The sequence below is a fragment of the Nematocida parisii genome, assembly GCF_000250985.1.
Source record: "Nematocida parisii ERTm1 unplaced genomic scaffold supercont1.2, whole genome shotgun sequence".
NCBI lineage: Eukaryota > Fungi > Microsporidia > Nematocida > Nematocida parisii.
The window spans coordinates 654,670-682,046 of NW_013524647.1; the positions used below are offsets into that span (position 1 = coordinate 654,670).

A 27,377-nucleotide genomic window follows, 5' to 3' on the forward strand; every position below is an offset into this window, starting at 1 on the left:
TAAATAATATGCTTTATATTTACAGAAGAAAGAAAAAGGATGCTTTCACCAGGGCTCGAACCTGGGGCCTTCGGGTTATTAGTCCGATGCTCTAACCAACTGAGCTATGAAAGCACATTCTTTAATTACACTGTGTACAGATGGTGGTAGATGGTGGTATAAGTTAATAATAAAATATAATTAGTATTATTATGTACACAGTGTGTTGTAAATTCTGGTGTATTTATATTCTGTTAAATTTTATTTTTTAATGGCCAGGAGGATAATAACAGCAGCACTGCCGTACGTAAACAACCTGCCGCATTTAGGGAATATAGTAGGATCACTGCTGGGTGCGGATGTGTACAACAGATATTGCAAGATGCGGGGAATATCCACTGTATTTATAACGGGGACGGATGAGTACGGGACAGCATCTGAAGTATCAGCGGATAAAGCAGGCTTATCACCGCAGGAGCTCTGTGATATAAACAGTGCCAGGCACAAGGAGGTATACGACTGGTTTCAAATAAATTACGACATATTTGGCAGGACATCTGTGGACAGGCACAAGGAGATAACGCAGTCTGTGTTCTTAGAAATGTATAATAACGGTTATTTTATAGAGAGAGAGGAGGAGAGGTACTTCTGCAGTGGGTGCAGTATGTTCTTAGCGGACAGGTACATAAATGGCACGTGCGGTATATGTGGATCGGACAGTGCCAGGGGTGACCAGTGCGATGGGTGCAGTGCCATACTGGCGATAGATGAGATAATCAGTCCGTACTGCAGTACGTGTAAGAGTGTCCCTGTTAAGAAGATGACCAAGCACTTGTTCTTTGAGCTTAATAAAGTGCAGGATAAGCTGAACCAGTTAATAGAAGAGCACGCTGGGAAATGGTCATCTGTAGCCAGGCAGATCTCTAATGACTGGAAGAATAAAGAACTTATCCCACGGTGCATAACACGTGACTTAAAGTACAACTGGGGCGTGCCTGTGCCACTGCCTGAGTATAAGGATAAAGTGCTTTACGTGTGGTTTGATGCCCCGATCGGGTACATCACATTCACAGACATGCTCGGGAAGAGGGGTTGGTGGACAGAGCCAGATGTAGAATTATGCGAGTTCATGGGGAAGGATAACGTATTCTTCCACTCGGTATTCTTCCCGGGGATGCTCGTGGGGTGCAACCAGGTAAAGTACCCTAATCTTATATCTGCCACGCATTACTTGACGTACGAAGGGGACAAGTTCAGTAAGTCAATGGGCCGTGGTATATTTGGAAGTGATTTATTAGGCGACCGGATAGGGTGTGCAGGTGCATGGAGGTTCCACTTAATGAGGCGCCGGCCAGAGACGGGTGATGCAGATTTCTTATGGAGGGAGTTTAAAGAGTCGTACAATACGATACTGATCAATACGATCGGGAATCTGTGCAACCGCATCCTGTCCTACGTGAAGAAACGGCTGAATGGGACACTTACCACACCAAAATTAGACAGTAATACGGTACAGGGCGTTAACACTGCACTGAATAAGTACATTAACCACATGGATAAAGCAGAAATCCGATCGGCGATCGAGTGCATCGTAGATGTAGCAGGGATGGGTAACGTATACGTCCAGAAAGCATTTGCAGAGAAAGTGGATAAGGCCGAGATGGGCGTACGGATTTCATCGGCTGTGAATATTCTGGTGGTAATTGGGCGGATGCTCTACCCCGTCGTACCCAAGGAGGGGGCCGAACTACTTTCGATCCTAAGGGTAGCCGATCGGAGTATCCCGGACGAGTTCACAGAAGAATTATCGGATGGGCACGAAATCGGGGATGTTCATATTTTATTCCATCCACTGACAGACGCACAGGCACAAGCAATGGAATCATTCTGTTGCAACTTATAATTACAATTCGGGTTATATCGGGTTATACAAATTATATACTAATTCAACCGATTATTATCGTATGTATAACAGGTGTATAGCACAGTAAGTGTAATACTTATTACACATATACTAATAAATTATCATTACTTATTACACAATGCATATTATATATTACACATTATTACTTGTTACACTATACATAATAAATAATATACATATATTATTATATATTACACAATGTATACTAAATAATACACAACGCATACTAAATAATATACATATACATATACTATTACGCATATAACCATATATTCTATAACTGGCTATTACTTATTACACATTATTACTTATTACACATATACTATTATATTATCATTACTTATTGTACATATACTATAACTTATTATTCTATTACACATTATTACTTATTACACAATGCATACTAAATAATACACAATATTACTCATTACTCTATTACTTATTACACATATACTATTACTTACTATACATATGCTATTATATATTACTTATTACACATATACTATTAAGTATACACTTCTTTTTTTATTTTTATGTACAGTGCAGTCCTTTCCATTACGCCAGCAGAGGATGACAGTACAAGCAGTAATACAACAGAGAATGAAGAATCTTCTGTTTATGTACAGTCATACAGTGGTAATATATTAATAACAGATAAAATCACATTTATATCAGCAGATAATAAATTCAGCACAGAATTAAATACACATAGCATAGAATATATTGCACACAGTGAGAGTATACTTATAACACATTGTAGCATAAATTATAGTATCACATCACCACATAAGAATATTATTATAACAGAAATAAACCAATTAATAAGCCAGCACTTAAACACCACAGAAATAGAAGAAATAGAATGCGTATACGATAAGGGGATAGATATAGAACTAATTACACAATGGTTAATAAATAAAAACTTTATAGAAAAAATAAAAATAAAATAAAATATAAAGAAATAATAGAATATAATACACATAGTGTAATAAGTAATAATAATAGTACTAATAGTAATAAGTTATATAATAATAATAGTACAGAATATAATAGTAATAGTGTAATAAGTAATAATAATGATACAGTGTGTAATAATAGTACAGAATATAATACACATAGTGCAATAAGTAATATACACAGTGAGTGTACTATAACAGAAATAGAATCAGTTAAATCTATTCTATCTATTATATTTAAGATAGATGATATTTCTATTATATCACATATTATTAATAATATATGTATATTATCATATATATATAATATACCGTATTATAACACTAATAAGATCAAATGGTTAAAGAAGTACTTCTATAATACGTCTATTACTATTAATAATATATTATACAATAATTATAATAATAATATAAATATATATAATATAAATATAATAGAAGAAATAGAGGATAAAGAGATAATACTAAATATAATTAATAATATAGATATAAATATAATAAATAGTATAATAAAAGGAAGTAGCATAAGTAACAGAAGTAACAGTAATAGTAATACAGATCATATAGGGAATAGTACTAATAACAATAATAATGACAGTATATGTAAATATGGCACTAATAACAATAATAATGACAGTATATGTACATATGGCACTAATAACAATAATAACACTGATACAGCTGTATATACTAATAGTACTAATAACACTGATACAGCTGTATATACATATAGTACATATACTAATAGTACTCCTAGTACTGATACATATAGTACTCCTACATATGATACATTGCCATATATATGGTTATACTACTTGCTTAAATATAATTTATTTAATGATTATTCTATACGGGTTAATATAAATAATATAGATAATATATATATATATTATATACTAAATATTATAGTAAAGGATATTAAATTAATAGAGATAGTATCAGGGTATGATAAGATATTTGAGAAAGAAGGTATTAAAAATATTAGTATAATTAATGGGCATGGACAGATAAGTACTGAATATATATTAGATAGTATGCGTATAAAATTATTGAGTGATTTAGTTAATAATATGAATATAGCAAGTAGGTTATACATTATTACATCAGGAATAATTATAGGGGTGATTAATGGGTTAGGGAGTACATCTGGGGTTTATAAACTTAATGCATGGAATATATTATTAGGGTTATTAAAGAGTAAGAACAAAAGTATAATTAAGTATATGATAACTGTTGGGATAATTAATAGGATAGAAACTGAATTAATCAAAGAAAACAGAAGGATTAGTGCGTATACACCAATTATAAAGAAAGTAGATGGAATTATCAAGAACAAATCGTATGTTATATAACTGAAGTGTTAAACAAATCGTATTTATACCGTATTATTAAAACAAATGAATAAGTCACATATGAAATAATCATAGTTGATTTATATCACATGATAGAGCACGTCCAATGTAAAGCCATATACTCGCATATGCTAAGTCGTAGATAGTGGTATACATGGAAATTAAAGGGTATATAAGATAAGAATAATAAAAATATGAATGTGTATTAATTATGTATAAGAGGATAACCCGAAATTCATAAATAACTAGAAGGATCTTCAAGATATAATACAGGATTATAAGAATATTATGAGAATATAAATATAATATTTATTTGAGTTAGTGGTTGGTTATTAAATGTATTTACTTGTATACTATACATATTTTATAGTTAATATAGGAAAATACTTGTGGCAATTCGGGTTATTACAAAAAGTATTATAATATGTACAGAATAAATTATTCTGATTGAAGGGATGCATGGATGATGATTAATCTGTATATAATGAGAGTATTAATATACTGGATAAATTAACATATAAGAGGATGGTATATGTATAGTTAATAGATCTAATAGATACAGGTCTGTTTAAGAATAATCTTTGAATTCTTAATTATTAAATCTAAGGCAGAGAGATCATCAATCTCGGATGCAACGTCTTTCATAAACAAAATTACTTCTGTGTGGTATAATACAAATAGACTAATAGATAATAATAAGATAATCATTGCAATTGCTATGGAGATTGGGTTTAGAAATGGCAGTTTTCTTTGGATGTTCATGGGAATAATTTCTTCATTTATAGTATATGGGGCACTGTAGAATGTATCATCTGAACTTTCATTATTTTTCTCTATGTGGTCTTCTATATATAAATTGGCATCGTAGAATATGTCATTAGAATCAGTATCACTGATTTCTTCTAATTCTAATTCTTCTATATTTATACTAACTGTGTGCATATACATATTTGGATTAATATCTTTGGTGATTGTGTCAATTCTATTAACAATATCAGCTGTTTCATCAATAGATGCAATAAATGCCATATCATTATGAAGTGCTTCCATTTCATTTAATGATTTATCTAATACGGCATCTAGTGATATATTAACGGGTGTGCTAAAAATAGCACTTAGCTGGTTTTTAATGTTATCCCGATGCTTTTCAATTACATTGCTCTTAAATGTATCTGGGTTTAAATCGTATAAATGGCATATTCTATTAATTGTATAGTCTACCTCTTGGTTATATAAAGTGAATATTTCGCAATTTTGGTATGTATATAGTCCTATTCCAATTATAGTATTAAGAATGGCATTATATGACCGCACAGTCTGATCGCTAGTGATTGCCATTGGCACTATATTAAATATACAGCTGAATCGTGTAGGACTAGATGCTTTATCATATGCACTTGCGATAGCTCTGTTTTTAGCTAATTTTATATATAAATAAGAAGAGCCAAGCGCTGAATTAACTAAGAAAGAAAATGCATTTAGTGTAGCAGACTTGATAAAAGAAGCTGTTTTAGAAGCCTTTTGGGCTAAACTTAAAGAAACACAAACTGCATCTTTAAAGAGTGGCAATCCTATCAACCTTTCAAAGCGGTGTGATCCAAATCCATTCACTACTTCTTTTTTAGTAACTTTTTTGCTTTTAACCGATATAGAATTGTCCATGGCAGTTATCAAATGGTATAAATCATCAGTTGTTTGTGTTGTAAGTAGATATAACAAATAGATATCCTCGTCTGATAAGTTAAGATTGGCTAAGTTTGACCGTTTCATGCCATTTTTATCATATTTTACAAAATTACCTGCATTCTCTGTGAATATTTCTAATAGTCTTTCAAAATTTGAATACTCTCCAGATCTAGTTAGCTCACATAATTTGCCCATTGCCTCATTTCTAGAGATTTTTTCAAAGGATATACTCGGAGTGTATAAATAGAATGCATAACAAGCATCTAAGTGCATAGACATGAAAAGCTGTGCGGGTAGTTTTGTAAGTATATGAAGTTTATCCATCATATTATAGTATGCCATTTTCTGCTCATCATTTTCTATAAGCTCTGCTCCGTTCTCAATACTGTCCATAAGAGCTTCAGTAGTGCACAGTGATTTCTCAAGCATAGAAATAATACTATCCGTGGTTACTTCCTTAATAAGAATGGTCTGATACTTTAACACCATTATAAATGTGTTATACGCTATGTTATTTAGTGATGGATACTTTCTTTTAAATGTAGAATTTCTTCTGTATATATTCAGTATTATTGGCACTAGTTTAAACTGATTTTCTTCTATGGTTAAATGCATACCATTAAGCTTAGAGAATTCATTTTGTAGCTGCTTTTTTAATTCTAGCCTTTGCTTGTCATCATTCATAAATTTTTGGCAGAAACTTGAATTATATTAAAAAATTTGGCAGAAATCCCGGTTTGGTAGAGAAATAACAGAAAGCGATAACCATAAAATCAAATAAAAGATGAAAAAAATAACATAGCAATTGGTTAATTAACTAATTCCTTTTTATGAATAAATTATAACAGAAGAGTATTTAAAATATTATTTTTATTAGAAATATAAATAGAATAAGAAAAAAAGACTAAATACAGCATAAAATCAAGAGAAGTAGCAGTAAATTAGTACTTAATACCAATTGTTATGTACAGTTTAGAATATGTTCAAATCCATAAATAATATGTATACTTGTATAGTAGAACAGCTTTATTTTTAAGAGTATACTTATAACAGATTTATGTACTATAAGTAATTATTTATATGTAGTATTCTTAGTATATGTATATAATGTATTATGTATACAAATCTGCAATTGATGAATTTTTCTATAAACTTCTAATTGGTGTATGCAGTTTATTTACACCATAGAAATGTACTGTGTAATGAATCAATCATTTTTGTATTGAAAACAACTGACAAATCATATAATTATTTTTGAAATGACCAAAAATAAATTATGAATATACTTGTCTGTTTGGTCTATACTGGACATATAGAAGCCAATCGGATTATTATTCTAAATGATGAAGTATAAATAGTATATATTGTTATATAGTGAAATCAGAAAAAATACAGAAATCAAAAAAATATTTTATTTCTCCTGTTATGAATTTATATTGGATTATAATGATATTACTGGTGATTTCTGGTATATTGGCACAAATCGAACTAAGTGATATTAAGGAAATACAAGACACTATGATTGACACAGAAAAAAATTTAATGATCAATCCGGACGGCCCACTAAATGTACTAAGAGGGTATATTATGCACAAGACGGGATATATGCACAACAAACCTGGATGCATCCCAGAGATCACATTAGAAATTGCTAAGATAGCGAATTTATGTAACAGAAAAATCAAATCAATGCTAAATAACGAACAGGATATAGATGTTTTAAAGGAAAGTCTAACAGCCATATTTAAGTACTTATCATATAACTCGAACATTACAATAGAATGCGAAGACATGGAAGTAAATATGCGCACAGACAATAACATAGATATTTTCGGAAAAATTAGTTTAATGTATGATTTTAATGGCGTGTGTAATGGGGCTGTATTAAATATGATGCAAGGGCATGCACAGTTAAAACTAATTAAAAAAGCGTTCAATGGTGTAGAAAAAATTAAAGGCATGTTATCAACCATTCAAAATAACTACAGCAAACATAACACATACATAGGACATGCAATCAAACATTATACAGTGATTGAGCTTAACGATCTTAGTTCTGGGATGGATGAAACCATTTACATTCCTAAAGAGGAGTATTTAACACACTTAAAGGAATATTCTAACAGCATAGCTACGCCTAACTCTACTAAGGGCAAAGACAGTGTGAACTCACCAGAAAGTATATATAAAATTTTCCTCTGGAAGAGAATTGACAATGACAGTTATAAATTGTTCCTTGTTACAAACTTTGCTTTCTCTATGGTAAATAAGGAGCTAAGTAAAAAGGACGCAATGGTTCGATTCACTGATAATATTATAGGAAGCGCCAAGCTCAATAACAGGGTACCTAGAGCATATGTGCTAACCGGGATTAAGTTCAATCACAATTTACGTGACTTCTATCCAAAAATTGAGATGGATCTTATAGAATTAGCAGATTCTGAATTTAATCCGGGTAATTTCAACTCAATTGTAATTAGCATGTTGTTTGATGGAAATTATCCAGAAGATATTGTTATAAAATCCTTAGAATTTTGGCTAAGTATGGCTTCAAACTGGTTCGTGCATTTAACCTACTGAAGTGTGAAAGCATTCCTAAATCTATTGTACAGTACATCGAATCTAACAATAGAAGAGACATTCTTCTTGATATTAAGAATATTATAGAACAGAAACTTAATTCTGTTCCATGTAAGCAATCTATCATATATTTTAGTTGGTTCCTCTCTATTTTTATGTATTCTATAACTTCAGATGAAAGTACTATTAAAGCATTTTATGACTTAATAGACTACACTGAATTTAGTCCTAGATTTACTATCTTACTCCCCAGGGCTGGATATACACAAACTTATTTATTTATGGAAAAAAACAAAGCTATATTATGTTCAGAAGATGACCATGAAAGCATCATCAAGTATGAAGAAGTTTTAAATTTTATTCGTGAATAGTAAAGAATTATTTATTTTAAGACATAAATAAGTTTATGTAAAAAATAAAATTAAGAAATTCATTGCCAGATAGAGAGTCAAACAAACCTACTTCAGTGAATTCTTATAGAACATGCAGTAAACATGATTTACTACAGTTAAATTGTTTGTTACTCCTAAAAATCAATAAAAAGGTTTAAAATAACTGAATTTTTATGTATAACATAATATTTATAATTAATGAAGTAATTAAACTAGTGAATAGTAGTTTATTGGTATAATTTCAGGATGTATAAACGGTAATTCCTTATAATAGCATGTTTTATAATTTATTATAATTATGTATTAGATGTACTTTATAAAATTATATGATATTTGAATTAATTTCTTCCGGTTTTATTCTATCCTGTGGTTTATTTAACCATTTCTTAAATAGAAATTGTAGCTTTTTTATTTTTTTAATTATAGAATATTTTTATTAGCTAAGAATCAATTGGATATATCCTGTACACATTTATTAATAATAGAAGACTTTTTTTATAAATTATGTCTGACGTACTCACAAAGAGCAATACCATTATCTTACCACGCAGCCCAGATAGAGAAGTGGGTGAATGGGAAGAACTCTTTATTGTTTCTAGGAAGCGGCTTAAGCCTGCATGGGCTCGGAGTATTATGGGCACGAGGGTGTTAGACCTAGTGCTGAACTTAGCTGTCAATACTTCTCAGAGTTTCCATCTAAATTTGAGGAAGGTGGTCTGGTTAAAAACAGTCAGAAGTTGATATACGGACTCATAGATTCTGACCATTTGCTTTGGCGGGATCGCCGCACGAGTCGATGTGCTGGCGGATCGCCCTTGAATCTTATATCTGAGTGACGGCGTCACCACAATATCTATTTATTATTCTATATTATATGGTGGTTTTAATATCCGTATACTATGCAATACACGTAATAATCTCATAAATGTAATACAAAACTTGGTTTAGCCGTACAAGAAATTACAATTATAATTATTATTATAATTAACAGGGAGCCAAGCAGGCATATATATATATATGAAGACAATCTGTGTTTTACTCTAAAATTAGTTGAAGTAGGAACATCTACTATATTACTTTCTTGGTCCTCTTGTGCATGAGAATCACTAATTGTGGAGTTTGTTGTACTGCCACAGTAGTTTGTTAAAGCACTAGCATATATATGGTTTATTTCAGCCCATTCGCATCTCTCACAGTCTTCTTCAGTGCAAGGAATTTTTTTGCATTTATAGTTGTTTAGTTGTATTTCAGAAGTAGCTATTCCTATAGTAAGAGAACGCCTATTACTTATTTTATTCGGGTTATGTTTATCTTTGGAATTCAAATTTTCTGTGGATTTACTACCTAGCATAGTCTTTAACTCTTCCGTATTAGCAGAGAATGTATCTGGTTTTTGTGTTATATCCATATTTTTTTATGTTTATGTTTAAAGTTCTATATATGTATTAATTTAACCGGGAATAACTCCATATATGGCTATATTTAATTTAATTTTTTCAATTTTTGCTGTTTAATGAAATGAAATTAGTGCTTTATGCGTATATCACAAACAAAAACCATTATTATACTAAAATACTTATGTTTATGTATTTACACACAAAATTGTTGTTATAAAATGATATGTTTATTGAATTTTTATTCATTCATATAAATATGTTTTAATACTTTGCTTATTCTGTCTATGTCAATATCACAGCAGACACTGTTTCAAATATATTTTATACTTCTTATGAAAATAAAATACTTGGAATGCGTTTGTCAAAATTGATCATATTAAGTATAGCTGTATTAATAGCCATTAAAGCAAAGAAAAAAATAGCAACAAAAAACGAAATAATGAGTTTACGCATTTTTCTACTAATAGTTACTATGTTACTAAGTGAATTCCTATGAAAATTCCTATGGAAATTCATAAGAAAATTCAAAGCTGCAGATTGATATCTTCTAATAATGAATCGTATATAACTATCTGAGCTATTAATAGTTATTAGGCCATTGTATATAAACTTTAGATGTCTTAGAACCATGAAATATTCAAAGTAGCAACTCTTACGATTAAAGTTATCTTCAAAAAATTTTCTGTCAGCCTCAGACCATATTATGGATATACTTTCTATTTTTTGTATAGCAATAAAGTGGCTTTTAATTTCTTCTTTGTCTTTGGGTATAAGTAATATATCATCAATTGGTGTTTTGAACAAAGACTGTATTGAATGATATATATTAAATAGAGGTATAGGATCGCAATTTTCTCTTCCTTTTATTTTAACATGCATTACTTTACACATTAAATTCATAAATTCAGTTAAATCAGTAATTGCTATACTTCTAAATATTTTTAACTCCAATATATCCTCTCTGCATAATCCAATATTCAATATATTTGATTGCGTAATGCCATTTTGATCTTTTATAATTAGACGATCTCCATATTTCATTAGTATTTCTATTGTTCTTTTCAGTTCTGTGCTCGTTCTATATTTATCTGAGGCCATAAGAAAATATAATAGTTCGCTAGAAGAAAAATCGCTAACCGATAGCTGAATGTCGTGCATTTCACATAGCTGATCAATAGATTTAAAAATGAAACTATTTTTAGCTATAAAAGCAGTATTTAGAAAGAAACATTGATTATCCAATAATCTATAAAATGCTTCTTTCTTATAATTTGCTGATAGCGTATTTGATACTTCTATAATATTATCTATAATTGAGTTCACATAATTTACTGATGCCATAATTCCAGTGATTGCATCGTCTTTGGTATCTTTTGAATAAATTATAAGAGATATCTGCGTAAAAAACCCACTATTTGCTATACTCTGCAGTGGTTCTGGCATTCCCACAAATATTGGTTCTTCATTATTAATTTCTATTAGTAGTTCTATAACTTGCTCTTTAAGATATATTTCATCATTTGTGATTTGGCCATATTTCTTTAACCATATATTATTCATTCCTCCTCTTAGTTTCTGCTCATTCAGTCCCATTATAATAATCTTTATTTTAAAAATTTTTATTTATAAAACTGTTTGTTTTTAATTATCATGTTATTTAAGTGGTAATTGTGAAGTTTTAGTATAGTAAATTTATAAATTAGCAAACATACATGAATATTCTGATCATATCATACAATAAACCATACAGAATGTGAGAGTATCATACCAACTGTTGTATGCTAAGAATAGCATTGGTTTAGTACGACATTCGGGTTATTGCAATGGTTACATAAACATGGCAGCACAGATTAAATCAGAAATTATTGTTAACACAATATGCCAACATAAATCAAATCGATTATACGGTCTATAAACACGTATACAAATTCAATAAAAGTCAAAGTTTAAGAATGCCTTCTCCTAAGAAAACAACTCATGTGGTAATCATAACTAATGATAGTATAAACTATATAATGGCTCTATAGTTTAATACATACCATGGTTGCTTATGACTAATAGTAAGTCATATTTATAAGGAAGAGAGAACCAGCTGTTTCAATTATTTATGTAGAGATAAATAATTCTTATAATTTCTAGTTAATATGTAAAATATACAGAATATTCTTTATACATTTATTGGTGTAATATTCATTCTAAACTGAATTTCTTGTATAATCTAAATTTCTATCTCCACCATAATCGATTCTAACACTACTATGCTAATATAACTCTGTACTATACTATTTATATTAGCATATTCATATTTCGGGTTAACTCTTTGCTAAAAGATGTTTTTTTGGATTTGAGCTACTTTTCATTTTTTGATTTTTACTCACTTTGCTTTCATCAGAGCTGCTTTCTTCAGAACTGCTTTCTTCTCTCTCTTCTTTTTTTTCTTTCGACTTATTTTTTATTTTATTCGAACTTTTACTTTTTAGACTATCACTGGAATTCTCTTCTGATTCTTCAGTAGAACTTCTTTTTTTACTTGCTCCTATCTTTTTCTCTTTTTTATCTAATTTCTTCTTTTTATCATCTAATTCTTCTTCTCTCTTGTCTAGTTCCTTCTTTTTATCATCTAATTCTTCTTCTCTCTCATCTAATTCTTCTTCTTTCGTGTCTAATTCTTTCTTTATAGTGCTTAATTCTTTCATTTCTTTACTATCCCTACTATTCTTTTTATTTGTACCTTTTATATTATATGTTCCACGTATTTTACTAATTATACTAATAAACACTAACAAATAAATTATATTTCTTCTTATACACTTAATTTCCATATTATAGACACACCCATTTCGTATTTATACATAATAATATGATAGGAGAAATAATTCAAGTGACAGCTGTGTCATATAAAACAGAAGAGATGTAAAACATATTTACATATTTATGTTTTATATAATAAGTTATACGATTACTAGAGAATAAGTAGTAATAATCCTGGTTATATCCGGCTATACTCTAATCCTGGTTATACCCTGGCTTAATTTCTTACTCTATAAAAATAATTCTTTATTAGAATGAATAAATATTTAAATCGCCATTAATGGGTTATTAATAGTTAGTGCTAATTTCTACCATGTTATAAACCATATCTAATGGGATAGTCTTGCACCCACACCTGTAATGCCGTATATGGCTGGTATACACATATATTTATATATAATAAGAATAATAAAAAAGTGAATTTCAAGTTTATTTAATGTATAAATGAAGTATTAATAATTAGCTTAATAAAATTCTATCTTAGTTTAATTTGTGGTCAACATAAATTATTATTTCAAACTTGTTTCGATTCATTCGGGTATAATAAATATATACTAAGAATAATTATAGAAATAAGTATACATATTGCTATAATTGCTATATTTTTACTATTCCAGAAAGTATTAGTTGATTCTGTACTAAGAGATAAACAAGAATTAGCATTTCCTGTATTTTCATTAACTATTATTTCTTCTGGTTCATTATCTCTTTGCGCATTATAATATAAAGGATTATTAACAGTTAGTGTATTAGATGAAATTAATAATGGAGAAAGTGCACTAGCTACTTCTGTATTAGAATAATCTGTACTTTGTACTTCTGTGGTTTCTGGTTCATTGATATAAACTATTTCATTATTACCGCCTGATAATTCTATATTTTCTGTATGCATGGGCATACTTATAATACATGAAATAATAGATTCTGCATATTTTAAATAATTATTAATTACGTTATTTTTAAAACTGTCAATATTAAAGTGTCTAATTTTTATATACGTACTGTATTCCATTATATCATTGAATACTTTTGATTCTGTAATTTCATGACAAATTCTCATTCTTTTCTTATGCTTTAGTTCATTTATTAATTCTTTAATGTCATTCACATTCTCATTTATATACGATTCAGTATCTGTTATATTTTTAAGTACAGACATATTAAACACCATGACATATAAATTATAAAGGGATTTAATATATAAAGTATCATCATATTCTGGATTATCAATTTCATTATAAATTGATTTATATACGGACTGGCCTATAAACATGTTAAAATCACTATTAGTCCACTTATGTAGTTTTGTAAGTAGGTGTAATGAATTAATATCATCATTACTTATGCCTAATTCATGTGCATTTGATTGGTCTATTATTTTATCTGCTATGGTTAGGTTATTACCGTGTTTCATTAGTATATCTAATGCTCTCTGTAACCTAGAACACTCTCCTGATTCAGTTAATTCACACAGTTTAATCATCACATCATCTGAAGTCATTCTAGCATCTATTTCTGGTATATCTATACTTTCACAGAGTATATCAATAGAATACACATAGAAAGTACTTCTGACTTTATATACTTCTGCCATAATTATATGATTATTTCCCATTAATTCATAATATGCTTGTTTATTAGCATCCTGTAGTTCTTCTGCTGATTTTATGATTATATCCATGACTATGTCTATATGTTTAATAGACCCTTTTATTTCTGATATAACATAATCTTCATTATACTCCTTAAATATAATTCTATACGCTATTTGTATATACAGTATATTATATGCTAAATTGCTTATTGGGTCGGGTAGGTCTGTGAATATTTTTCTTTCTTTATTAATTTCTGTTATTATATTAAATAACTCATCTATTTCCTTTAATTCTATACATCCCTGTTTATTTAGTAACTTTTTATGTACTTTCTCTTTTACGTTCTGTTCATCAATATAGCTTACCATAAAATATTTCAATTTTTACTTATTACTTATTACACATTATATCATATTTATTATTACTTATTATACATTATACATGATTTATTACACATTATATCATACTTATTATTACTTATTACACATCATTTATTACTTATTACACATTATACATCATTTATTATACATTACACATTATATCATATTTATTATTACTTATTACACATCATTTATTACTTAATACACATCATTTATTACTTATTACTTAATACACATCATTTATTATACATTATATATTATTTAATATTTATTACACTATGTGTATTTATTAATATTGTAATATATTTTTATTTGTATGAAGAAAGTAGAATACTTCAAGACACTTTCCTCTCTCAGTAGAACAAGTATTAGTAAGATAATAAAGAACAGAAGGAAAAGGTTAAAGAATAAACTAAATAATACAGAATATAATACACATAGTGTAATAAGTAATACTAATAACACAATATGTAATAACTCATGCAATACCACAGAATATACTACTAATAATGTAATAAGTAGTAACCCAGATATAAATAGACTAAATAATTTATTTAGTAATATTATAACAGACAGTACATTAAATAATAATATAATAAAACATTTAAGTACACCAGATATAAATATACTAAATAATATAAATATAACCAATAATATATGCACATTGTGTAATAAGTGCAGTAATAATACAGAATATACTACACATAGTACTAATAATATTAATAATAACACATACCATAATAAGTTATATAAAAATTGCACTGCTTGTGATATGTGTGATATACTAATATACTTACACACACCAAAACAGCCCTGTAATAATATTAAGTGCAGTAATAATACACAATGTGTAATAAGTAATACTTTCTGTACATTGTGTACATATTACTCTTTTATTTACTCATTGTATAATATATTATACTATAATATTAATATTTATAACATAAACTATCATAAGTTATACTTATACTATAATAATATTATTTATTACTATATGTATAATATATTATTATATAATATAATTTATTATTATAATATTAATTATAATATAATATATTTATTATACAAGTACAGCATAATTAACAAGTGTAACATATTTAATATATATAGTAGCATAAGTAAAGACTTTTACAACAATGTGTATATAAATTTATTATATAATAATAGTATAATAAGTATTTGTAATATATTAGAAATTGATATACTATGTGTATTATATAATATAAGCAATATATACATTAATACCACGGAGAGTGTACTATATTATATATTACACACTGAGTATAAATATATGATCAAGTATATAATATATAATAATAATAGTGTAATAAGTCTTAGTGACAGGATAGTGGGTGAGATAGCGGATATATTAGATAAAAAGGGTGATAGTGTGCAGGACTTATTACACAATGATCATTTAAATATGGCGTATTCTGATAATATAATGTACAATGTGTTAAATATAATAATATCTTTATACATAAATATTTTAAGGATTGACAGTACAAATATTTTATTATCGCAGTTAATGAACAAAATAAAAAACAAAATAAAAAATAAAATAAAAAACAAAGAAATAAAAATAACGGCAGAATTACTATTTATAGTAATAACAGAAAGAAAAGAAGAGATTTTAAAAATCATAAACAAAAACAAACAACCTGAAAATAATAAAAAACCTGAAAATAAAAAAATAAACACAGATATAAACACAGTATTTAATAGGGATATATACAGTGATATCCCATTTAAACTGAATAATACCGTATGGTATGACCCTAATGATAAGAATATCTCAGGACTATTCAATATAACAGAACCAATTAATCTGTCAAGCCTGCATGATATTAGGTCACATAAGCATACTACAGATATAAATAGACTAAATAATAAAATTATACAGAATATATTACACAATGACGTAATAAGTAATAGTAACCAGAATATATTACACAATGACGTAATAAGTAATAGTAATGATATAACTTATGATACAATGTGTAATATATCTAGTCCTGTATATAATCAGACTAATTCATATTATAATATATCTAATAATATCCCGTATACAAATAGACTAATTAATCATAATATATCTAATAGTAATAATGACATACTGGACTACTTATTAGCATTATTACCACAGGATGAGATAATTAATGAACTATCACTTATTATATCACAAGACTTTATACACAATAGGTCAAAAATAACAGAACTTATTACCATAATAGAAAATAAATTAGGGATGTACAGAAGTACAGTAATAAACATAATAAAGAAAGACTTTATTATATTTAATAAGCATAGCATAAAAAGTAACAATAATAATGATACAGTGTGTAATAATAATACAGAATATAATACACAAAGTGTAAAAAGTAATAATAGTGATACAATAGATAATAAGTTATATAATAGTACAGGATATAATATGCACAGTATGATAAGTAATGATATAATAGATAAAGTATTATGTAATAGTGATATGCCCAGGAGTATATTTAAGGATGTGTGTATACGTACATTTATATATTCAGAGTATTACTGGCCGTGTAATAATATTAGTACATGGAATGATCTTATACAGAAAGTGAGTAAAACAGAGAGTACAGAATATAATACACACAGTACAATAAGTAATAGTAATGATACAGTGTGTAATAAGTTATCATATGATATATCTAGTATACTTAATAGTATATGTGTAGAATATACTGATAAGCATACGTATGTAGATATAACAATAGAAGTAGATAATACACAAAGTGTAAAAAGTAATAATAATGATACAATAGATAATAAGTTATATAACACAGATAGTTCAGGACTAAATACACAATGTTTAAATATTTCTATTCCTATAATATATTTAGAATATTATTATAATAAAAACATCAAAATAAAAAAAGAAGATAAAAACAAGATAAAAGAGTTCTGGGACTATGTGTATAAAATAATATAATAAATAATAATTATAGTATATAGGGTTATAAGTAGTATTATTTATTGTATATTGTATAGTAAGTAGTATATGTCTAGTAAGTAATAGTACTATTTATTGTATATTGTGTAATAAGTAGTATATTGTGTAGTAAGTATAATTTATTGTATATTGTGTAGTAAGTAGTATATATTGTATATTGTGCAGTAAGTAGTATATATTCGGGTTATATCGGGTTATTCTAATAAGATACTTATCCCTTCTACATGAACAAATAAATAAGTTAACACATTCAACCTGACTGTGTTATACTCCCACATAAACCGACTGAATAAGTCATCCACCACCCCAATATAATAAACACATTCTCATATTAAACCGTATTAATCAGTCACTGTACAAACTCTATTAAGTACCTGTTCATATACACACTCACACCACTCATGCACTGAACAGTTAGTGAATACCATCCATCTAAGTATAATAACTTATCTATTATCATTATATACATATACAGTGTATAAGTAATAGACTAATAGACTAATAGACTAATAGTATAAGTAATAGACTAATTATTAATAGTATAAGTATATATGTATAAGTAATAGACTAATATTACTACTATATATTACTATTACTGTATATTACTGTATATTAGTACTATTACTGTATGTATATTCGGGTTATATTGGTCTTCTTGTATATAATAGACTAATTATTAAGTAATAAATCATTTATTAATTACACAGTACTTATTACACTGTATGTATGTACTGTATACATATACAGTACTTATACTGTGTTATTAACAGTGCTTATGGTTCTGTTTATATAAATACTCTCTAATACTGTCATTGGTATAAATTCAGTTGAGTGCATTATAAGTACCATGCATAATAAAAGTATTATTATATGGTTTATATAATATATACTTATGAAAGTGATTTTCATTCTCTCTGATGATGGGGTGTACACAGTATACTGGAATGTATTAATATAATTAAATATAATTTCAGATATAATATATACTAACTGTAATATAAAGAATCCATTAATAATAAGTATAAGCCACTCATGTATTATAATATATTTATATATAATAGTAGATATACTTGGTACTAATATAAATATACTTAGTGGTATATAAATATACTTAATGTATACACTAATATTATTATATATATTATATACGGGTGTATTATAACCTGGTCTTATAAGGGAGATAGTTCTGGGTATATAATATATTATATTAAGTAGTAAGTATATACTGAATATTATTATGGATATCATGGTTTTAGCTGGTCTAGTTAGGTTTATACTAATATCTTTATATGCAATGTATGGTGAATTATTTACCATTATATTTAAATTCTGTGCTAATTCTATGATTAGTGTAGTAAAGAATATTGGTGTAATTATGGTAAATATAAGGCGTATATAGTACATTACAGTGGTAATTAGTTGCTGTGGTGTATTCGGGTTAGTCGGGTTATTAAATTCAGTAATATCTTGTGTACTTACTTCTGTGTATGTTTTATTTTGACTTGTATTAGTGAGTGTTTCTTCCATTGTGGTTGTATGAATATTCTATTATTATATATGTGTGTGTTTAACTGTAATAGGATAAATTGGATTATTTAATTATATATTACTAAATAAGGAAATATTCAATGTTTTGAAAATGATTTAATTATAATATGAGTGTAATATATTGTATACATAGTATTAAAAATAAAATAAGTTATTATGTATAGTGTAATAAGTAATAAGTAATAATATATGTGTACTAAGTTATGTTATTTATTATGTATAGTGTGCTAAGTTATGTTATTTATTATGTATAGTGTAATAAGTAATAATATATGTGTAATATAAAGTGTACATAAATACTTTATTTTTATGAACGGGTCTGAAATAAAAAATTTTAATTTACTAAAATTTTATTATGAAAGGAATATTTAACTGGTTAAACCCGAATTTCACGTACAGACAGTTTCTACACTACATTATCACAGGGAATACTACGCATTATAAGTCTATATACGAAGAAATAGAAGTAAAAAGAAGAATAATACAATATTTTAAAAAAGCAAAATATATTACACAATGTAGAATAAGTAATAGACTAAATAATAGTACAAATACAGCAGAGTCCATACCAGAACATATAATACAACACACTAAAAGACATAAGCATATTAAACCAATTAATACACGAGAAAAGTATACAGAACTTTCTATACAATGTATTATAGAAGATAAGTCATACTGTATACCCTGCAGAAGGACTATCACAGACAAAATGCGAATAAGGCATAATAACTCAAAAATCCATGAAAATCAAAAATCTGTTTATTTAAAAATGTCGTTACAACAAATAAAAATTTTAGATGAAATATTTTATAAAATATTTTACAATAACAAGCAATACCTTAAATACTTACTAAAAAAGGAAATAAAAACCGTTAAAATCGAAAAAATAAGTATAACCCCATATAAAACAACAAAAAAGAAGACTTCTTTAAATTACACCTGTAATATATGCAATAACACATTTTATCAAGAAAACGCGTTTATCAGGCACTTCACACAAAAAGAGCATAAATTTTCACTTGAAAAATTTAAATTAAAAAATAAAAAAGAATTTACTGGAATAACGGAAAAAGAAAACAATAAAAAAAAGAATATCACTATATAACTTATAATACAATATATAATAAATAATATTAATAATACAATATGTAATAAATAATAATAATAATTTTTATATATAATAAGTACTATTAAGTATACAATATGTAATAAGTACTATATACTATACTATGCGTAATAAGTACTATATACTATACTATGCGTAATAAGTACTATATACTATGATGAGTTGGTGTGTTATTTCCCATCGGAATTAATGAGGTTGTGTAGTGTAGCGGTTAGCACCTCAGACTCTGAATCTGATAACCCGAGTTCGATTCTCGGCACGACCACTTTTCTTTTTCTTTTATTTTTTACACATACTATACTAATTATTATATATTACATATTATATCATATATTTTATTTTTATTTTTATTTTTTATTTATTTATATTCCAACTTATCCTTGCTTTCTTCATTATTTCTTCTTCTTCTCTCTCATATTCTCCTTCTCTCTCTTCTCCTATCTCCTTTATGTTGTTTATTGTCCTAATTAAATGTACTTTTTTTATTTTTTATTTTTATTTTTTTTTATAAATTATTTTATTTTTTATTTTTATATATTCTGGTATGCTTTCCATTTCTTCTTCTGCTTCTTTATTAAAGTACCCTAATATCCTTACATACTTAGTATTATATAATAAACTTATGATATAATATGGAATAAATAATGTATTATTAATACTATACTTATATATAATATTATTATATAACTTATTACACATAGTACTATTATTATTACTTATTATACTATGTGTATTATATCCTGTACTATTATTATTACTTATTACACTATGTGTATTATATCCTGTACTATTATTATTACTTATTACACTATGTGTATTATTATATAACTTATTACTGTTTGTACTATTATTATTACTTATTGTACTATTGCTTATAATTTCTGATCTTATAAGTACCCCTTCTGTAATTGCATCTTTTATAGAAAAATATTCCATTAAAATTTTTATGGCAATTTCATTAAATGACTTAGCAATAAGAGACACAGAAAGAATAAAAAATGATACAGAATATAATACACATAGTACAATAAGTAATAGACATACTACACATAGTACAATAAATAATAGAATTAGTACACATAGTACAATAAGTAATAAACTTAATAATAATAGTGTAATAAGTAATATACTAGAGATACCCTTAGAGAATGAACTAGAAAGGGAATTAGCCAGTGTAAGATATAATACCACAGATATAAACAGACTAAAAGAAGAAAGAAGGAGACGGGTAGAATTATCACAGGAAATTAAGGCAAATACCTGGTCAAAGCGAATAAAGAGCAAGTCCTACAGGAAGAAGAAACGGGAAGAGAAGCAGAAAAGGCACGCAGAGACAATAAAAATAGAAGAAATAGTGGACAGTACTTATGACACAATGTGTAATAATAAAGAAACAGAAGAAAAAACAGAAGAAAATATAAAAATAAAAAAAATAGAAGAAACCGCGTATAACCACATAAAAGAATTAAATAACACAGGATATAATACACATAGTACAATAAGTAATAATAATAACACAATAAGTAATAAGTCTACTAGTAATAATAGTACAGGATATAATACACATAGTACAATAAGTAATAATAATAACACAATAAGTAATAAGTCTACTAGTAATAATAGTACAGTGTGTAATAAGTTATATGATACTACTCCTATTGAGTCAATATTAGATATCTCATTTCATGAAGAAAGAGAGGCCGAGCATAAGAATACCCTCCCTAAATCAGAACAGACCACTTTATTAGGATGGAATACGTGGTCCAGTGATAATATTAGTAATAAGTCTAATACCGTATATAAATATACAACAGGAATAGAAATCAGGCAGAGAAAGGACTTCTCCTCTTCTCATGTTATATATAAGTATAATAATAATAGTAATAAGGCATATTCAGTAAGAAAGGTGCCTTATGGCTATAAGCCAGAAGAGTACACAGAAATACTTAACAGACCAGAACTTATTACACATAACCCAATAAATATACTAAATAAAATAATAAAAAATAGAAAAAGAAAAAAGGAACAGAATATAATACGCATAGAGTAATAAATAATAATAATAGTATAGAATATAATACGCATAGGGTAATAAATAATATAAAATATAATACGCATAGGGTAATAAATAAGTATAATAGTATAATATTACTTATATCTGCATCTACTCAGTATAATATTAATATTAACACAATGTGTAATATATTATCATCTAAATTATTAATATATTATAATATATACAACAATATTAATGAAATATTGAATATATTATATATTAAGCATAGAGTAATAAATAATACTTATTACATAATACATAATAAATATATAATACATATAATACAATGTGTAATAAAAAGAATATACAGTGGATATAATATAAATATTAATATAACAATAAGTAATAATAGATTAATAATTAATAAATAGCATACTATATATAATAAATAATAAATTATTACATAATACATAATAAGTTGTGGTAATTCTGGTTATATGTGTAATAAGTAATGTATAGTGTGTAATAAGTGATAGAATAATAAATATTTATTATATAATAGTGTATGTGTAATAAGTGATAGAATAATAAATATTCGTTATATAATAGTGTATATGTAATAAGTAATAGTATGTATATTATATAGTACTGTATGTGTAATAAGTGATAGAATACATTAGGTAATAAGTTATTCGGGTTATAGTATATTTATTATACATTAGGTAATAAGTAATAATCAATGTGTAATAAGTTATAGTATGTATATTATATATTATACATTAGGTAATAATTTATAGTATAATAAATATTTATTATATAGTAGTGTATGTGTAATAAGTATTATTTATTGCTAATTGTGTACTATATTATTAGGATTTAATAATATTATAGTACCAATAATTATAAAAATAATTAATAATATTATGGATATTGTCTTAAAAGTCTTGGATACTTCTTCTTCTTGTGTAAAAAGTTCTGGTGCATTAATTAAATTTTCTAACCCATGTCTAAAAAATTCAGGTACTTCTGCATTATCATATTCTTCATCAGTGGCAGAGCCTTCTGTTCTAGTAATAATTTGGTCTGCTACAGAAGTAGGTATAACTGTATTATGCTCTAATACATTAATAATAGTAGACTGATCTGCATGTTCTGATGAAAAATAGAGCTCATCCTTATCAGTGGCTGCTTGGTCTACTTCACCATATAACCAGTCTATTATCTCATCTGGAATTGCTTCATCTACAGTTATATCTTTAGTGGCACTCATGTCAGATTCCTCCTTTAATGGTTGTTGCTTATATGAAGGATCTAATTGCTCTGCTTGCTGCTGTTCAGTTAGACTGCTATTTATATATTCTTCATGTGCTGTTACTGCAGTTGTCTTATTAATGGTATTATATCCATCTAATAAGATATCTTTAGTAGTAATTTGTTTTTCTGTGCTGGTTTCTGTTGGTTTTACTTCTTCTGTGCTGGTTTTAATTGCTTCTCCTTTTGAGTTCTGATCACTGTTCATTATATAAAATTTTTATTAAATTAGTTATTAATATGCCTAAAATAGTAATAATATAACGGAATAATAATAATATACCTAAAATAGTAATAATATAAATATAAGAAATATCAATCTAGTATATTTATTTTGAGGTGACACCACCAAAACAAAAGACCGAATCTCTGAATCAGTATATCACCATCCGATTATTTAACCAGAGATCTTCCCCTAAAAATTGGGGAAACTCGGAGAAGCATTGACAGCTTAACTTTAGCGGCAGGCCTAACTCAGCTGTCCCGGGGACTCAGTGTCCGTGCTGGCTTGGGCCGCTTCCTAAATGCAATAAAGACCCCCTCCCCATTCACTCTTTTGGCTACGTAGCAGGGCAGTGGTGGCATGACTCCTCATGAGTATGCCAAGTATAATACACTCTGGAGTGTCACAGATGATAAAGCTTCAAATAAATACACTTCAATTAAAAAGGCGTATAAAGAAGTACAGGATAAGTATATAAATATGAATAATTATACTGACTGTATTGTACATCAATATTTAATTATTGAAAGTAACCAGATATTGAATATAATTAATAAAAAGAGAACTATTCATAAAAGGGATAACTAACCCAGACAGAATAAAATATGGAATAGTCCGAATAATTTAATACTCTGAGGAATCTAGGCAATATAAAGCATAAGTCTGAAATTATTGAAGAATTCTTAATAGACACGAATAATACACTAGGCAGTAATAATCATATGGTATGATTTACATCTAATCTTATACGTAATAGATATAAGAAATCATATCCTAAAGATATTTTAGTATAACCCGAATTATCCTTAACTTGAGTATAATAATTAATAGTACTAGTCTATTAATTATAATTAAGTCTATTTATAATAGAATAGTTTTAATTGTATATTCCTATTAATAAATAATTTATTATAAGGTATAAATACAGGATAAGAATCAAAATAATATTAAAGTATTAATACCATTATAAGGAATTTACTAAACCCATTCTACTATGATAATCAAACTAATAATTGAATAATCAAACTAACAACTGAATAATCAAACTAATAATTGAATAATCAGTATAATAATGTATATAATATACACATTATATACATATAATATATCTGTACTGTGTTATACTTCTGTATATTATATTCTATTATTATATTATAATAAATAAAGTAGAGAATAAAAAAGGGCAAAGAAAGCGAATCGAAAAAGGGATGAATATGATAAATAGGATGAATATGATAAATACTTAATGTATTAGTTGTTTTATTTAATTTAGTATTTCTATATTTAAGGAATATTTTAATTCCTGTCTAATGCGTATAATAAAGAATATACCTAATTCAGACTTACCATCAGATAGAATATGTACAGTATGTATATAATACACTAAACTATATAACACAAAATATGAATGAGATTAAAGAGTACTTAAATAGGCTTAAAAATAAGGAAAGTATGAGTATTCATGATAATCATAAAGAATCAAATATATTTAAGGATACTAACCCGAATAGTATTACTATTAATTAGCTTACAGATAAAGCACTTCAAACGTATTTATAATCAAAAGAATGTATTATTCATGTATTACTGTATATCTAGTTATAATGACTATATGACTATAAAGAACATCTTATTTAGAATACTCACTAGATATATACAAATAGTAATAATAATATACAAGTAAATTATTCATTATCAGTGCTAATTGATACTCAATCACATACACTCTGTAATATTCATAGAATAGTAGTCACAGTATTCATATGGCTGTTTAATGCCTAGTATAATAAAGTCACTATAGTAATTTATACTGCCTGTACTCCATAAATAGTTATATGAGCTATTTCTGATTTAAAGTATTCGCATTCAGAATTATAGTCTACTCAATTGGACAATTCAACTGGAATTAAGTTGATAGTCACTTAGATGCTTAAATATACATTCCTGACTTCAGAATGTATGGCATAGGAATACCTGATGTTATTAATCTGGGCAGTAATAAAGGTATCCTTAGTGAGTTAATATTCACTCATACTCATTAAATAACTTGTTTACTTCTACTGCACACTCTTTATAATGCTTCTTTAAGTGCATTATACCTATTGGATTAAACTGTACAAGTATAAATTCAGTAACTCGTATACTCTCTGTATGTATACAGTTATACTTAATACCGTCATTACCACTGTAAATAAAGATGGAATATATATGATATCGTATACGATGGGTACAGCATAAACAGTAACTGTCTTTTAGTTTAATAGTATCTATCCCTTAGTCATACTAATAAGACCAGGACTGTCTATAATTAGATTAGAATACGATATTAATACACTCTGTATACTATAGAAGGTTATACTGGTTTAATGTATACGTCAGTAAGTATAGTATTATACAGAGTGACTTCTTTCATATTTATATAATCCTGTGTTATATACGTATAAGAATAAATCTAATTTATATCCGAATGCACAGAGATATTTATGAATATAATCATAATAAAGTGGCACTGTTTAAATATATTATAAACCGTGCTTTATATAATATATGTCTGTTATTAGGCCCACTTCTTATTATACTGTCTTGTTTAATAGCGTGTAATCCCATCCATACACCAGGATAAGTTATAACTACTGCTTTATACGCTTTATTAAAGTAGGAATCTCTATCCATACTATAATCTACTCTGGTTATAATATAATGAAATATGCCATAGAAAGTGTATATTAATACGACTAGTTTCATATACTACTTATATCTTCATTGGCTTGTCTTTCTATTATATAAGTGTTCATCTGTATTTGTTATACAGACTGATTTAATCATACTTATTCCTGTAGTATTATGTGTTATACGTACTTATACGTCCTGGATTAAATAAGTTTATAATTGGTATTAGTTCTTTATATATGTATGATTATAATATGATTCTTATTACTATACGTATACACTTGTAATAAACAAGAATATCCTATTTCTATTAATTATTATTAGTCTAGTTATTATACGTAAAGTAAGCAGGGTATTAAAAAATACTTATTACACAATATACTATTACTTATTATACAATATAACATTACTTATTATACAATATACATTACTTATTACACAATATACATTACTTATTACACA

The 27,377-nt window shown here is 27.0% G+C and overlaps 15 protein-coding genes and 2 non-coding genes across 17 annotated transcripts; 9 read left to right on the plus strand and 8 right to left on the minus strand.

The window, feature by feature from the left end:
* Positions 1-40: 40 nt before the first annotated feature.
* Positions 41-114, minus strand: NEPG_02699. Its single transcript has one exon. It is a non-coding gene; the product is annotated as a tRNA-Ile (tRNA).
* A 136-nt stretch (positions 115-250) lies between these two features.
* NEPG_01118 (methionyl-tRNA synthetase) lies at positions 251-1,975 on the plus strand (the record flags this gene model as incomplete). Its single annotated transcript, XM_013203492.1, has 1 exon — positions 251-1,975. The coding sequence occupies one exon, from the start codon at positions 251-253 to the stop codon at positions 1,880-1,882; it is 1,632 nt and encodes a 543-aa protein (XP_013058946.1). The 3' UTR covers positions 1,883-1,975.
* A 461-nt stretch (positions 1,976-2,436) lies between these two features.
* Positions 2,437-2,853, plus strand: NEPG_01119 (uncharacterized protein; the record flags this gene model as incomplete). The annotated part of the gene is made up of 1 exon (XM_013203493.1): positions 2,437-2,853. The coding sequence occupies one exon, from the start codon at positions 2,437-2,439 to the stop codon at positions 2,851-2,853; it is 417 nt and encodes a 138-aa protein (XP_013058947.1).
* Positions 2,854-3,779: 926 nt separating this feature from the next.
* Positions 3,780-4,388, plus strand: NEPG_01120 (uncharacterized protein). Its single transcript, XM_013203494.1, has one exon. It carries the CDS (start codon positions 3,894-3,896, stop codon positions 4,209-4,211), a length of 318 nt encoding a protein of 105 aa, XP_013058948.1. The 5' UTR covers positions 3,780-3,893; the 3' UTR covers positions 4,212-4,388.
* Positions 4,389-4,534: 146 nt separating this feature from the next.
* On the minus strand, positions 4,535-6,581 carry NEPG_01121 (uncharacterized protein; the record flags this gene model as incomplete). Its single annotated transcript, XM_013203495.1, has 1 exon — positions 4,535-6,581. One exon carries the CDS (start codon positions 6,579-6,581, stop codon positions 4,761-4,763), a length of 1,821 nt encoding a protein of 606 aa, XP_013058949.1. The 3' UTR covers positions 4,535-4,760.
* A 707-nt stretch (positions 6,582-7,288) lies between these two features.
* Positions 7,289-8,477, plus strand: NEPG_01122 (uncharacterized protein; the record flags this gene model as incomplete). The annotated part of the gene is made up of 1 exon (XM_013203496.1): positions 7,289-8,477. The coding sequence occupies exon 1, from the start codon at positions 7,323-7,325 to the stop codon at positions 8,475-8,477; it is 1,155 nt and encodes a 384-aa protein (XP_013058950.1). The 5' UTR covers positions 7,289-7,322.
* A 155-nt stretch (positions 8,478-8,632) lies between these two features.
* NEPG_01123 (uncharacterized protein) lies at positions 8,633-9,001 on the plus strand (the record flags this gene model as incomplete). Its single annotated transcript, XM_013203497.1, has 1 exon — positions 8,633-9,001. The coding sequence occupies one exon, from the start codon at positions 8,633-8,635 to the stop codon at positions 8,846-8,848; it is 216 nt and encodes a 71-aa protein (XP_013058951.1). The 3' UTR covers positions 8,849-9,001.
* Positions 9,002-9,332: 331 nt separating this feature from the next.
* Positions 9,333-10,277, minus strand: NEPG_01124 (uncharacterized protein; the record flags this gene model as incomplete). The annotated part of the gene is made up of 1 exon (XM_013203498.1): positions 9,333-10,277. One exon carries the CDS (start codon positions 10,275-10,277, stop codon positions 9,789-9,791), a length of 489 nt encoding a protein of 162 aa, XP_013058952.1. The 3' UTR covers positions 9,333-9,788.
* A 319-nt stretch (positions 10,278-10,596) lies between these two features.
* Positions 10,597-11,859, minus strand: NEPG_01125 (uncharacterized protein; the record flags this gene model as incomplete). Its single annotated transcript, XM_013203499.1, has 1 exon — positions 10,597-11,859. The coding sequence occupies one exon, from the start codon at positions 11,857-11,859 to the stop codon at positions 10,597-10,599; it is 1,263 nt and encodes a 420-aa protein (XP_013058953.1).
* A 589-nt stretch (positions 11,860-12,448) lies between these two features.
* Positions 12,449-13,168, minus strand: NEPG_01126 (uncharacterized protein). The gene has a single exon (XM_013203500.1). It carries the CDS (start codon positions 13,086-13,088, stop codon positions 12,579-12,581), a length of 510 nt encoding a protein of 169 aa, XP_013058954.1. The 5' UTR covers positions 13,089-13,168; the 3' UTR covers positions 12,449-12,578.
* Positions 13,169-13,591: 423 nt separating this feature from the next.
* NEPG_01127 (uncharacterized protein) lies at positions 13,592-15,040 on the minus strand (the record flags this gene model as incomplete). Its single annotated transcript, XM_013203501.1, has 1 exon — positions 13,592-15,040. The coding sequence occupies one exon, from the start codon at positions 15,038-15,040 to the stop codon at positions 13,592-13,594; it is 1,449 nt and encodes a 482-aa protein (XP_013058955.1).
* A 328-nt stretch (positions 15,041-15,368) lies between these two features.
* NEPG_01128 (uncharacterized protein) lies at positions 15,369-18,017 on the plus strand (the record flags this gene model as incomplete). Its single annotated transcript, XM_013203502.1, has 1 exon — positions 15,369-18,017. The coding sequence occupies one exon, from the start codon at positions 15,369-15,371 to the stop codon at positions 18,015-18,017; it is 2,649 nt and encodes an 882-aa protein (XP_013058956.1).
* A 771-nt stretch (positions 18,018-18,788) lies between these two features.
* On the minus strand, positions 18,789-19,565 carry NEPG_01129 (uncharacterized protein; the record flags this gene model as incomplete). Its single annotated transcript, XM_013203503.1, has 1 exon — positions 18,789-19,565. The coding sequence occupies one exon, from the start codon at positions 19,563-19,565 to the stop codon at positions 18,789-18,791; it is 777 nt and encodes a 258-aa protein (XP_013058957.1).
* Positions 19,566-19,941: 376 nt separating this feature from the next.
* Positions 19,942-20,694, plus strand: NEPG_01130 (uncharacterized protein; the record flags this gene model as incomplete). Its single annotated transcript, XM_013203504.1, has 1 exon — positions 19,942-20,694. The coding sequence occupies one exon, from the start codon at positions 19,942-19,944 to the stop codon at positions 20,692-20,694; it is 753 nt and encodes a 250-aa protein (XP_013058958.1).
* Positions 20,695-20,908: 214 nt separating this feature from the next.
* On the plus strand, positions 20,909-20,980 carry NEPG_02700. The gene has a single exon. It is a non-coding gene; the product is annotated as a tRNA-Gln (tRNA).
* Positions 20,981-21,661: 681 nt separating this feature from the next.
* On the plus strand, positions 21,662-22,877 carry NEPG_01131 (uncharacterized protein; the record flags this gene model as incomplete). Its single annotated transcript, XM_013203505.1, has 1 exon — positions 21,662-22,877. One exon carries the CDS (start codon positions 21,662-21,664, stop codon positions 22,763-22,765), a length of 1,104 nt encoding a protein of 367 aa, XP_013058959.1. The 3' UTR covers positions 22,766-22,877.
* A 645-nt stretch (positions 22,878-23,522) lies between these two features.
* On the minus strand, positions 23,523-24,230 carry NEPG_01132 (uncharacterized protein; the record flags this gene model as incomplete). Its single annotated transcript, XM_013203506.1, has 1 exon — positions 23,523-24,230. One exon carries the CDS (start codon positions 24,228-24,230, stop codon positions 23,562-23,564), a length of 669 nt encoding a protein of 222 aa, XP_013058960.1. The 3' UTR covers positions 23,523-23,561.
* Between the last annotated feature and the right edge of the window lie 3,147 nt (positions 24,231-27,377).